The sequence below is a fragment of the Astatotilapia calliptera genome, chromosome 14 (assembly GCF_900246225.1).
Source record: "Astatotilapia calliptera chromosome 14, fAstCal1.2, whole genome shotgun sequence".
Lineage (NCBI taxonomy): Eukaryota > Metazoa > Chordata > Actinopteri > Cichliformes > Cichlidae > Astatotilapia > Astatotilapia calliptera.
Genome location: NC_039315.1, coordinates 14,955,399 through 14,968,826, shown reverse-complemented (window position 1 = coordinate 14,968,826; position 13,428 = coordinate 14,955,399). Strand labels below are relative to the sequence as shown.

Genomic DNA, 13,428 nt, shown 5'->3' with positions numbered 1-13,428 from the left:
TAATGAAGGCTGGCCCTCATCTTCTTTTTCTCATCTTGATCCAGGATGATCCAGCTGGCATCAGCCTTCTTTTGTGTTCAGAAAACTTGACAGTGCACATGCTAGGGTAGCCTTCACTACTGGCATTGCTCCAGTGTTGGTTTGAACGGTTTTGTTTTAATAAATTCCATCTGTCTCGAGTACATCTCTTGTGACGCCCCACTTCTGTTGAACCAGTTTGTCACTTTTTCTACACAAAGATATACCCATGAAAATAAGATAAACTAAACCAAAAAGTCCTGCATCTGCACATTTTTCTTCCCATTGCTGCAGCAAGCACCAAATCGTCCCTCCTGCAGCGTTTGCAAACGTGAGTGCATCAGAGAGTCATGTTGCTTTTGACAGTCCTACCAAGAAAGCAGACATCAGAGTTGGCTCCGTCACCAATTATATAATTAGCTTGGACAGCCTTGCAACCAAATCTGCAACAGACTTTAGCTGTGTCCATATAGAAGCTACACAGACTTTCTCCTCATATAAAGTCAACTGGAAAACTTGTAGCCGGGGAATGGAAAGAGTGAAAGGGAAAATGAAAAAAAAAGGGGAAATCTGAATCCACCAGCCATGTTTGAGGTACAAGCCACGACATTCGTGCATCAGGTGCATCTTAGCATAAAGTTTAGTCGCGCGCCCCGTGTAATCTAGCGATTAGAAGGCACCTGAGGAATTTGAGTTGTAGGCCAAGGTGGGACGGTTCCTGCCTCGTGAGCACACAGCGTGCGCGCTCCTGTCTCCATATCACTGACACTTCAATTAATTCTGCTGCTCCACGAGACAGACACGCACTAAGGAGCCCACTGGAGCATCGAGAAAAGCTCAGAATTTGCGCACAGATGACCACAAAATGACACCGAGCGCTCGCTGTAGAATTTAGCTCGCGTGGATCCAAGAATTGATTCCGTGAGTAAGCTTAGTCGCGAAGCGAAGTGACTTAAAACAAGCGCAACAGCCCGTTTGTTTTGCACCCCGCAGTTTGTGGCCAGGGACCCACGCTGGAAAATGAGGCTGGGAAGCATAATTTTATTCGTCGCTTTCTGCTCTTTCACCGCTTATTACGTTTACGAGCCCATTCCTGAGGAGATAGAAGAGAGATGGAAACTCATGCTGACCAACTCTTTCTTTAGAAGTCTCAGCCATCTGGTAAGAAAAATAAAAAATAAAAGAACTATTCTTGCCGTCTATCTTGATAATCTGCTCTGCTGTTACTGAAATACAAGCCCAAAGAGTGTAGGCTCTTCAGTATTGTGGATGTATGAACACACCTTTCTGATCACTTTAATGCACTGTATGTATGTCATGTAGCCATAAGCTGAGAAACGGTAGGTAAACTGCCTTTGTTCTCTGAGCAGCTAAGGTGGCAGGTTAAACGTTTTGTTTTTTTGCTGATGTAGATGCACATGCTGGTTACACCAGATTATGTCAGATGCTAATCCATGTTTTGTATAGTCCTGCTCACCTGTTCTAATAATAGAACCTATCAAGGGAACCCGTCTGCGTTTATGACGGATAAGACGCCCGTGGTTTACTGTAGCCCATTGTGCTACGGCTAATAGAGGTGGATTTTTTTTTTATTGTCTTCAAATGCGGTTTGCATAGATTAGTGTTGCACCATATCATCAGTAGTAGTGTAGTTTTAATATAATGGTTAGTGGATTTATTTTGGAACACCTTTTTTTCTTATTAACATCCTAAGTATTAAGTAAATCTTAGTGCTGCACTTGTTTTTAATATTGATTATTATGCAGTTAGAAAAAAGGTGCAGTCTACTACCTCGAACACCACAGGACAATTCTGTTATTAAACTAGAGATAGTGGTATCTCATTTTTCCCTTTTAACATGAGAACATGAGAGTTACAAAAAATCATCTGTTTTGGAGATGTAATGACCATTTTGTAACAAAATCCTGAATTTTGATTTAATACTAAAATGTTTAGTACACATCACTTTGGTCTTTGTAATGTCAAGAAAGGGACCCCTCTTGTGTTTTTTTTTCTTTCTTTTTCTTTCTTTGTTTTTTTTTAATAAAACTACTGCCTGACAGGAGCTCCTGATGGTACTCGTCCTAGATGACTCTGATTAGGTTATTGTGGGCACATCAGCTGATTACCCTGAAGCCAGCTTTCTACTGCTTCAGCAAGCAGACATAATGGAGTACCAGTCATGCTTTTATTTCATTTAGATATGACTTCTTTCAACGGTTAACTTTAGGGGACTTGACATTTTGCCAGACAGCGTTCTTGTGACTCCTTGTTTCTCTCGCTTCCTCCTTATCATGGTCACAAGCTTGGCATATTTGACCTTTTCTGTTTTGAATATTATGGATGTTAGGCTGGCATAAGTGTACATAGTATAAGCCTGTTTATCCTAACATTATCATTTGTACAAAAGGTAGTAGAGATGGGTCATGTTTCACAAACACTAACAAATTATGTGATGTGTTTTTCTCTACACCTTACATTTGCCTTTCTCCATTTCCAGGCAGACATAAGCGAATTACTGGGCCTGAAGGACTACATGGGGGTAATGTACTTCATTACTCTTTTAGAGAAGATTGCACCTGTTTCTGATGAGCATGTCAAGGTGACAGAAGAAAAGTTTGATGGAGTAGAGGTGGTGTTATATCAGCCAAAGCACCGAGGTAGTGACACAGACCTCAGGAGAGCGATCATATACCTGCACGGTGGAGGATGGTGTCTGGGGAGTTCCAGTAAGTAGTTGGGCTGGGCTCTGTTCTCCTTTATCACACTGAATAATGACTCTGTGGCTTTTAAAGGTGAACTGAAAGATGAACACATTGTGTGTTCATCTCAGAATATTACCATTGTTATTTCAAGAGAGTAGTGGTGATATTCTCTGATTGATTGATTGATTGCGGTTCATGACATTACAGCTTCATATCGACTCCCAGTGGCTGGACTGTGACAGGATCATAAATAATGAACAAACTGTGAATCACAAATCACAAAGCTTTCAGTTTCCTGAGGAAATAACATGCCTTCTGCAAGATCGGTGGGGACCTCAGGGGGTGGTTACCCTTGCTAATCCAAAGACGAGACATGCAGTTTGACACATCTCACGCTGCTCGTGCAATCTGTTAAAGGCTTTTCACAATTACAGTAACATGAATCTTTCCAGGAAGTATTGCTAAGCTGAATGCCAGGTTCATCTCTCTTACTGTAGCATCAAATTTATGAAATTTAATGCGATGTATTGTATTACTTAAGTCTTTTTCATCCTGCTTTTCTACTATCTACTTAGGAATGAGTCCATATGATCTCCTGGCCAGAAAAGTCGTCACTGAGCTCGATGCTGTGGTTCTTTCAGTGGAGTAAGTATTTCGTATTTTATAGTCATGTATATTGTTGTGAAAAAAGAGGTATTGCTGAAGCAGCATGTTTTTTGTTTTTTATGGCATTATTTAAATTCTTTTTTGTTTGTGGTATTAATAGATCTCATCCTCTTCCCCCGACTTTTCCCCTGTTGCTCATACACAATTTTCTTTTGTCACGTCCCCGTCATCCCTCATTAGTCACAGGCTAGATTGAAGTGATGATGCTGTTAAGCTCTCCATTTTTCTTTTTGTTTGGGACTCTGTAAGCCTTTTCCCCATCATAGCACTTCCACTGCTATTCTTTGGCACACCCGGCTCCTTGTCTGTGTGTGTGTTTGCTAATACTAACATTATCCACTAAATAATTTTTTTCACCTTTTAAACATCTTTTTAGATATGGGTATTTCTACCTCTTAAAATGTAGATTTTCATAGTCATGAAACCAACCCACTGTGTAGTAAAGTGGACAGCGTATGGGTTTGGGGTGTGTAGGGTATTTCCTTATCTGGCTCATCTGAATTCCTTTCTGCTTTTTGCCAGTGGTTCAATGCGTAATTGAAGCATTAGTGAGTCTCAGGGTCAGCCATGCGTAACATTTGGCAAATAGATTAAAATACTTGTAGAGATGACACCAGCACTGCAAAGGTCAGAGCAAAACAAAACCGTTTATTGTGTCAACCATATTTCAGCATCGTAGAAGCAGTTTGCAGCAGCTGTAGTTGTGAAGTGATTGTTTGATTCTGGACATGGGCTATTTATAGCTGGCTGTTGTCGCGAAATCAATCAATGTAGAGCAGTGTCACAAACCACGGAGGCCCCAGAAAAGTGCAATCAAACGTTGAGTTTATTAACAGCCCGGAGAAAACATCAACATATGTCTTCTGACCAAAATACATGTTGTGGGTACACGCCCCCCCATGGCGTCAATGACAGATTAAAATAGGTTCCAGACATTAGTCACAGTTAATCGTACATTTTTAATAGCTATAAGCAGACATAGAGCTTCTCTTTTCTATAACACCTTCCATACAAGGTAATAAACTTCAAGCCCTCAGGGTCTCTGAGGCTAATTATCGACTCTGATCATCTGTTACCAAGTAGAATAAAATATAGTAAGACACCAAATGAGTTAAGGCCTCAGGCCGGACACATTCCTAGATTATATGTATTATATGTACTGTAAGCATGCATTGCAGTTATCCTTCTATGTTCTAGTTTCCCTCAGCATGTATCACCTGGACAGTCACGCCAGTGAAGCTTAAGACCCTTAATGAACCGAACATCAACTCAAAATAAGCACAGATATGCAATGTGTATAAAATACTTCTAACCGTACTTGTAATAAAAGTTAACACAATGGAAGGATCCTCAAATGGACATCTTCAATAAACAACTGTAATGCAGTATCAATACTGTCAGAAATATTAGATGAAATAATGCTGTAAAGAATGTTATTAATGCAATTATAATGATGCAGATTATATGGCAGCAATAAAAGAATTTCTGTATCTCCACACTGTGCACGCTTATGCAACCAGATATATACTTTTTTTATTATTATTTTTCCTTTTCCTTGAGTTTTTCATTACATAAATATTATATCCATTGCACATTATGTAAGTTATAGTTCAAGTTAATAACTAAATGGCAATAAGTTCGTTTCATTTTTATAACCTTTCTATACTCTGTCTCTTTATTGCCTATTCAGTTTAAAAGATGTCTGTTTGTCTTAAAAATAATTAAATAATTAAAAATAATTAAATTTTTTTTCCAACGTGTTTTGTTTGCTCAAATATTGTCTGTAAACATGACTTAAATAGTTAACTCTGCTCAGGTATCGCCTTGCTCCAGCGCACCACTTCCCAATCCCCTATGAGGATGTTTACCGTGTGGTCAAACATTTCCTCCAGAAGGGGGTGCTGGCCCAGTATTATGTGCACCCTGGACGCATTGCTGTGTCTGGGGATAGTGCTGGGGGGAACCTGGCAGCTGCAGTCACCCAACAGGTACTGTTTTTTTTTTTACTTTTGTTTCTAACATCGAATCTGTTTTCCTGTTCATGAAGTGGCAGAAGAATAGGTTATTGAGTGACTGTGTGATAAATAGTATTCTCTTACCCTGAAACAGAAGACTGTTCCTGTCTTCGATCTAAGTATTGGCATCTTTATATTCAATTCAAGTTTTTCAATTCTATATATATATATATATATATATATATATATATATATATTAGGGGTGCAACGATATTCGTATCGATATTGAACCGTTCGATACAGTGCTTTCGGTTCGGTACGCATATGTATCGAACAATACAACATTTGTAATTTATTTTATCAACTTTCCTTCCGACGATGCTGTCTGTGTTGAGCGCTCAGTGAATCTGCGTTCGACTACTCCGCCTAGGCTGCACTGTCGAGCGCAGATCCACTGAGCACTCAACACAGACAGCATAGTCAGAAGGAAGAGCGCAGGGCAAGCTAGCAAGACACATGGACCTCCCCCACCCTCATTCAGATCTGGCGTTTGGAATTATTATGGTTTTCATGTGACGTATGACCCTGAAGGTAAGCGAGTCATGGACTAAAGTAAAACAGTATGTTGGATGTGCCATGCAATGCTCAATTACATGGGTGGGAGCTAGTGTGTTAGCGCAGTTAGCTCGTTAACGTGTTGGCTGTCTAGCCCCACACACGGGGCGATCGGCGGTAGCTCGTTAACGGAGATTTGCCGTGTTGTGGCGTTAAGGTCATTTCAACGAGATTAACCTGAAAGCACTAGTGGGAACACAACGAATATGACTGCACATTTACACCGACATCATCCTAGTGCAAAGACCAAAACAACAAGCATGCTACTAACTTTAGCCGAGTCATTTAGACAGCTGTTAGCACGTGATTCTCCTTATGCTGCTGAGAATATAGCCCAGAAGAAGCGGATAGTATAGCTTTTATTTTGGAAAGAGACATTTCTCTGTAATAAACTCTCTTTTCCAAAGATGAGTGATTCCTCAATCAGATACAGGGCTCGCAATATCGCTAGCCCGACGTCCTGGAGCTAGCGATTTTTTTCAGTCGGGCTACCAAAATCTATCTCTGCCCTGCCCGTCGGGCTATTGTAGGAAGGAAAAATATATGTCAATGCTTTTGCATTCTTTCAGAAATGTAGCTGGGTAATTATGTCATTGGCATCTGTGAGCCACTGTCAATATGTGACATATTGAAATCGCGTTTGAATTTGCGCTTGTTTTTTTGCTTTCACTTTGCAATCGTGCGGACTGTGTATAGAGAGCGACAGCACTGATCTGTGAGTGATGATAATTTGTGCACCAATTCCTCTGACATCGTCTTATTAATCGTTAGCTTACTATGCAAACATGACAAGTGAAATCTCCCACAGCAAGCTTAAACATGTGAGAGGTTGATTGCGCAGAGAATCGCTGAGCTTATGTGAGTGCGTGTGTAAAAGCAGCAGTATATATATTTTAGTTCTGCTGAGCCAAATAAGACAGGTCAGGGTGAAGAAGTGACAGCCAAAGAAAAGCTTACCACAAAACGGAGAAGTTATGACAAATCAGACTATAAGGCAAAAAGAAAGTGCAGCTTTATGGTTTCATGGACAAAATAATTTCTGTGGCTGCAATATGACGAACTATATAACCAGGGCTGCACATAAGTGGTCCGCAGGTGCGCATTCGCTGTCAAAATAAAAAACACGCACAAGGGTTAGGGTTAAATTTAAAAACTGTACTTTTGAGTTAAAATATAAATTTATAATTTTAATAAATGAAAAATTAAAAAGGCATGAACATTTTTTTTGTATCGAAAAAATATCGAACCGTGACACCAAAGTATCGAACCGAACCGTGAATTTTGTGTATCGTTGCACCCCTAAAATATATATATATATATATATATATATATATATATATATGCCAAATCACAACAAGGAGCTTTATATTGTAAGGTAAGTTCACTAATACAAAGAAAACAGAGAATAACTCAGCAATCATATAACCCCCTACGAGCAAGCACTTTGGCAACAGTGGGAAGAAAAAGAAAACTTTTAACAGAAAGAAACCTCCAGCACAAATGAGCCTTATATCAAGAACCTACATCTGAACACAGCCAAGACCAAGGAGATGGTAATCGACTTCAGAAGAACAAAGCGATCTGAGATCTTCTACCGCTCACCATCGAGAGCCTTCTGACCTACTGCTGTACTGTGGAGGATAAGAGGAAACTGCAGCAGGTGGTGATGGCGGAAGAGCGGGCAATTGGCACTTCACTAACCCCCCTCAGGGAAAATTATACTGGCAGATTTCAGTAGAAATCCAGTATCATCATCAAGGACTCCTCGCACCCTGGACACTCACGTTTTTTTCCATCCTCCCCTCTGGTAAACACTACAGGTCGATCAGATCAAAGGCAAACAGACTCAAAGGTTTCTACCCACAGGCTGTCACATGCTCTACCTCCAACCTGATTGAAGGTTAACTGTGCTGTTAACATTTATGGGAATTTCAACTGTTTTAAAAACTGTATTTATTTACTGTCTCGGAGGCCACACCGAGACAGCACCGGTGGGCGGCCACGTGGCCCGTGGCCGAGACGAGACAGTTCAGATGGGCGGCCACGTGGAAGGTGGCAGCGACCACTAAGCCGGTCCGGTGGGTGGCCGCGGCGGGTGGCCGCGGCGGTCGAGATGAGACTGTTCCGGTGGGTGGCCGCAGCGGTCGAGATGAGACTGTTCCGGTGGGCGGCCGCGAGGAAGACGCCGGCGATGACGGCCACTGAGCAGGTCCGGTGGAACGGGCGAAGCAGAAGCCGAGGCTGAGGCCGGACCAGGCGAGGCAGCGGCTGAGTCTGATGCCGGACCAGGCGGCGCAGAAGCCTCTGGCTGAGGAGCGGCCGGGCCAGCGGGCGCGGAAACCCCTGGCTGAAGAGCGGGAGAGCTCACAGCTGGCTCTGGGTGCTGTGGCTGCAGGTCCGGGAACTGAACGGGATGGTGGACGGGCGACTGGGAGACAGGAGGCGACTGGACTACAGACTGGACAGGAGCAGACTGGACTGACTGGACTACAGACTGGACAGGAGCAGACTGGAGGACAGGAGGAGACTGAACTACAGGGGACTGGAGGGCAGGTGAGTGAACTGACTGGACTGAGGAGACTAATGGATAAACAGAGGTCGGTGAGGCTAATGGCTGAGCTGAGGTTGGTACAGCTGATGGCTGAGCTATAGACTGAGCTAATGAGGGAGATAAAGCTATAGCCTGGGCTAGTAAAGCTGGTGCCTGAGCAGGGGACACTTCAGCCAGCCTAACCAGGGATAAAGCTAGTGCGTGAAAGGCTGGATCAGGTGGTGGATGAAGTGGTGGGCTGATGAGTAAGCAGGCTAGCTCTTCCGAGCCTCCGGAGCATGAGGGCACTGGCTGGAGAGCTTCGGCTGGGCCTCTGGGATGGTCAGGTTGGATTCGGGCTGCCCTCAGCCTGGGTGCTGGGACAGGCACGGGAGGTGGCTGGACACCACTCACCCCCACCTGAGAAACAGAAGCGGGTGTGGAGGTAGACTGGGTCGCAGCTGCCCTCCTCCTGGGAGCTGGCACTGGTGTGGGTGTAGACTGGGCCCTAGCCATCAGAGGAGGTGAAACGGCTGAAGGGGAAGGCCGAATCTGGGCCGCCATGCTGGTGGGAAATGGCTGAGTAACGGGTGTGGAAATAGTGACGGTGTGTGTGTTACTGGCAGGTTTATTGGGGATTGTTCTGGTTTTTCTGCCACCACTATTTACAGTCTTTGGAGCAGAGCAGAAAAACTCTTCCCAGTCCACGTCCTCGTCTAGGAGGGAGACTCCCCATGAATCAGAAGTGAGTCTATTGTGCGTTTTAAGTGAATAATCAGATGGTGAGTGCGAAAAACAGGCACTGGAGCTCACCATCGGGAGTGGCTGAAAGTAGTCAGTTTTATGGCGGCGTGTGCGCCGCTTTCTCCGGGAAGAGGAAGCGGCCGGGGTAAACAGCAGAGCCTCTGGCGCGGTAGCCTCCGTTGACCCGAGGTGGGAGGCGTAGCCGCTGTGCCGTGGCGATGGTGGAGGTCCGGCAAATGAGGCGGCGGGTGTGTGAACGAGGAGCGGAGTGGCGAGAGAGGGAGCGGCCGAAGCGCGGCGTGAAACGCCCACACTCCGCGGCAGATGCTCCGGTGCATGGGAGGTAGCAGGTGGGTGAACGCGGCGTCTCCGAGGCCCGCCCAGAGCCAAGCGAGTACCCTCGAAGACGTGCTCTCGCTCCGCGAAGAGCCGCTGTCTCTCCTTGAGCTTTTCCGCCCACAAGGAGAGCGCTACCTCCTGCCGCTCGTAGAGGTCCGAGTCCGCTGGGTTCCAATCGTGTCTTCATGGCACGGGTCGTGTCATTCTGTCAGGCGTTGCGTGGAGGCGAGGAAGAAGGAACCCAAATGCAGGACTGGCAGGTAGGTGAGGTTTATTATAAGGAGTGGGTGAACGGACACTGACTGGCTGGACAACTGAATGGCGGACTGAACTGAGGGAACACACAGGAAGGACAACATAACATCAATGACACGACAGTGAACGAGTAGAAACAGAGGGCTTAAATACACAGACTGATGAGGATGATAATGAGAGACCGATGAGTACACAGCTGAACATAATCTGGCTAATGACACTAGACGAGCTGACACAGGAAAAGCAGGAAGTGAGCACATGGAAGTGGCAAAATAAACTGAACATGAACAAAACTGAAAACACTGGGTCACCGACCCAGGAACCCTGACAATTGCGAATCAATTCTTAGATACTTTATTTCAACTTTCGTACAGTTCACATACCTTACAAATACCATCACTGTTTTGTTTTTAGGAAAAAACAACCAAGGAACCTTGGTTCTTAAAAACACCTAAAATACAACCATCATACGACCTGTACCCTGTATATCATTTGGCCTTTAAAAACAATTGAAGTGGTTAACTGATAAATAAGAACTGTTACATCTAATGCGTCCGCTGCAAAGCAGTGTCTTTTGGGCGGCTGTAGCGTGGTGGCTCAATACCAAGTTACTTTGAAATGCCACTCAAAGTATCTCCGGGCAAGAAACTGAACCCTGAGTGAGTGTGTATGCGAAGGTGCTTAAGTATAGAAAAAGCACTGAGTGTGAAACTGTATTATCAAAAATGGCTCTTAGGCTTATAAATAACAGAAGTGTTATTTCTTTGAAAGGCATGAAGGCTGGTCAAGGACCTGTTTTTGTGGGCAGCTGTGTTAATCCAACATGCTTGCTACTTCTGCTATTTAGGTTTGTAGGTATTACAACACTGAAGTTAACAGGTCATTACACTTGAAGCCCAACAGAAAATACTGAAGTGAACTGAGTCAACCACAATGACACATGCATTTCTGGGCTAACATTTTAATCCTTCTTTCGTTCTCTCTTTCTGTCAAAACAGTTACAAAAGGAGCCGACTCAGCAGATTCAGTTAAAGGCCCAAGCACTCATCTATCCTGTGTTGCAGGCTCTGGACCTTTACACACCTTCATATCAGCAGAATCAGTACATGCCCATTCTGCCCCGCACTCTTATGGTGCGTTTCTGGAGTGAGTACTTCACCAGCGACAAAGCTTTTTTTAGAGCAATGATGGCCAACACCCACAACAACCCAGAGTCTTCAAGCCTGCTGAAGTTTGTCAACTGGAGTGCTTTTCTGCCAGAAACGTATCATAGGAAGTACAACTACAGTGCTCCCGCAGTTACCGAGGGAACGGTTGCAATGGATGGACCATCTCGATCTCTTGCTGATCCGAGGGCGTCGCCTCTGCTTGTTCCTGACGCAGCTTTACGCTCTTTGCCGAAGGCCTACATTCTGACGTGCGAGTATGATGTTCTCCGAGATGATGGGATCATGTATGCCACACGGCTCCGTGCTGCTGGCGTTGAGGTGACACATGAACATTATGACACAGGATTTCACGGAGCATTGATGTTCACCGTGTGGCCAACTGACTTCCTGATTGCACGTCGCATGACAGACAACTATATTAAATGGCTCAAGGAAAATTTGTAAAAGGTTGAGGATCAGTAGTAGTTATTCCAGCATTTCTTCACAATGCAAGAATGTTTTGATTGGGTGTAGACTTTTGTTTCTTGGCCGTGTCTCCTTTTCTGTTTTTGTGTGTATTTATTGAGAAACTTGTACGTTTTGTTGCAATTGATAGGAGTAGGGAGCAAAATTTTGAGAGGATAGAACATTTTCTTTCCAAATAGGGTGGCTTGAATGCAGCACAACACATGACGGCATCACAAAAGTACAATAATAGTGTTGTGTTTGGCTCAACAGGCAAATATGAGGGTAAAAATATCTGTGGACTTTCTTTGGCCTGTTATGGTTTTCCATCCACAGCACCTCATATCTAGTTTGATCTTATGGCTTTAATAAGTAATGCATACCACTGAGAGTTCTGAAATATTCCATTAGAGGTTTAAAGAATCCAGTGTAAGTTTTGACACAGCAGAAAAGAATTTTCACAACAGTCTGTTTAGCCAAAGTTAACATTTATCCAAGCTGCAGGTCACTGAAGCCTGAGGTGATGTTAGAAAATATCAAAAACACTGGCTTGCATAATCGCAACATGTTTAAAACAAAAAAGAATGACTCCTTTTGTTGTGTATCCCTTACATGTAAATGGTGCACATAGAGTTGCTTATGGCAATACCCTTAATTTAAACTGCAGAATGAATGGCATTTTAATCTAATAAAAGGGGGAAAAAAACAACTTCAAATCCTCATCAGAAACTCATCTACTTGCTTTGTGCTTTAAAATATTTTCATTTCAAGGCTACAGGCAGTGAAATAAAATAATCCACATTCCATGAAGAATATTGGCATCTGTATATAAAGAGCATGCTGCAAAGAAAAGCTTCGCCATACGCATAAACACATTTTTGCTATAAAGCTTAGCTCAGTGTAAAGAAGCAATATGGCAAAAAAAGAGGAAAAATATCTGGAGCCTTAACCTTTACCGATTATTACAAGTCTCACTTCCTATAATATGAGCTGATAATTTTTTATGGTAGTACATTATGTAAATAAACTACTTTACATTTGGAAAACCAGAAAGTGCTCTCATTTGGGAACATAGAGTCATAAATATAAAGTCGCCATATCAGGAATGTAGCATGTAGAGTTGTTTTTGCTTCATACGCAATAAGCAATGGTTCAAAGACTAGGGCACTTAGCTGGAGTTGTAAGTACAAGACCATTTGCCAGTTTGGTGAACAGTATGTAGGTGCGATTAAAGAGTTGGTAATTTGGCTTTCTATGCACGTCTGATTGTGTTTTTATGACAGTTGTTTGTTTGTCTTTGACTTTTGTTTTTATCTCTAACATACACAAGAAGTTGAGTTGCTTTTTCTTTTAGCAATGGTGAGGTGACTTTAGACTGATCACCTGTCATTAGAGCATTACTGTTTCCTCTCTCTTGAGTGACACCACCTCTGTGACTTCTGTACATATGGGAGATATCCAAATAACAAGCTGCAGTTAACACTATGCCTTTCTGGTCTGAAAGTTTTGAAATGTGTATGAAACTGGGCACAGTATGTCTTCATTGATTTTTAGCTTCTTTTTTTTTTTCTTACCAACATTGTTGGTAAAAAAAAAACACATTGCAACATTTCAAGTTAGCAGACAAAGCTAGCTTATTTCCTCAAACAGCTCCACTTGCTCAATTGTCAATATAACAGTTTCTATTATTTGTCCTGGGTTTCCTTTGTTAGGTGCATTTTTTTTTTAAAGCTATATGACAATAAATTTACTTGATCCTTACTTTGGCTCCTGGTTAATTGTACTTGATTTGCTAGCACTAACACCATCTTCACCAATGACAAAATGTTCCAGTAATTAAATGTTGCAAGAATCAAACTTTCATGAAGCTTAATAGCTTAATCTGTAATTTCAAATGTCAAATACAACATTGATTTTAGGATTTTGAGAGTAAATGTTTGAAATGCATTCCGGCATTTAAATTAAATAACTGTACTCAACATACAGAA

At 42.8% G+C, this 13,428-nt stretch overlaps 1 protein-coding gene across 2 annotated transcripts; it reads left to right on the top strand.

Moving 5' to 3' along the window:
• Positions 1–416: 416 nt before the first annotated feature.
• On the top strand, positions 417–13,201 carry aadac (arylacetamide deacetylase). 2 transcript variants are annotated; one of them, XM_026193157.1, is made up of 6 exons: positions 417–612; positions 1,012–1,179; positions 2,519–2,747; positions 3,299–3,368; positions 5,206–5,377; positions 10,826–13,201. In XM_026193157.1, exons 1-6 carry the CDS (start codon positions 604–606, stop codon positions 11,438–11,440), a joined length of 1,263 nt encoding a protein of 420 aa, XP_026048942.1. In that variant the 5' UTR covers positions 417–603; the 3' UTR covers positions 11,441–13,201. The 2 variants fall into 2 exon arrangements, with proteins under 2 accessions (XP_026048942.1, XP_026048943.1); XM_026193158.1 differs by lacking the exon at positions 417–612 and adding an exon at positions 627–939.
• The last annotated feature ends 227 nt before the right edge of the window (positions 13,202–13,428 follow it).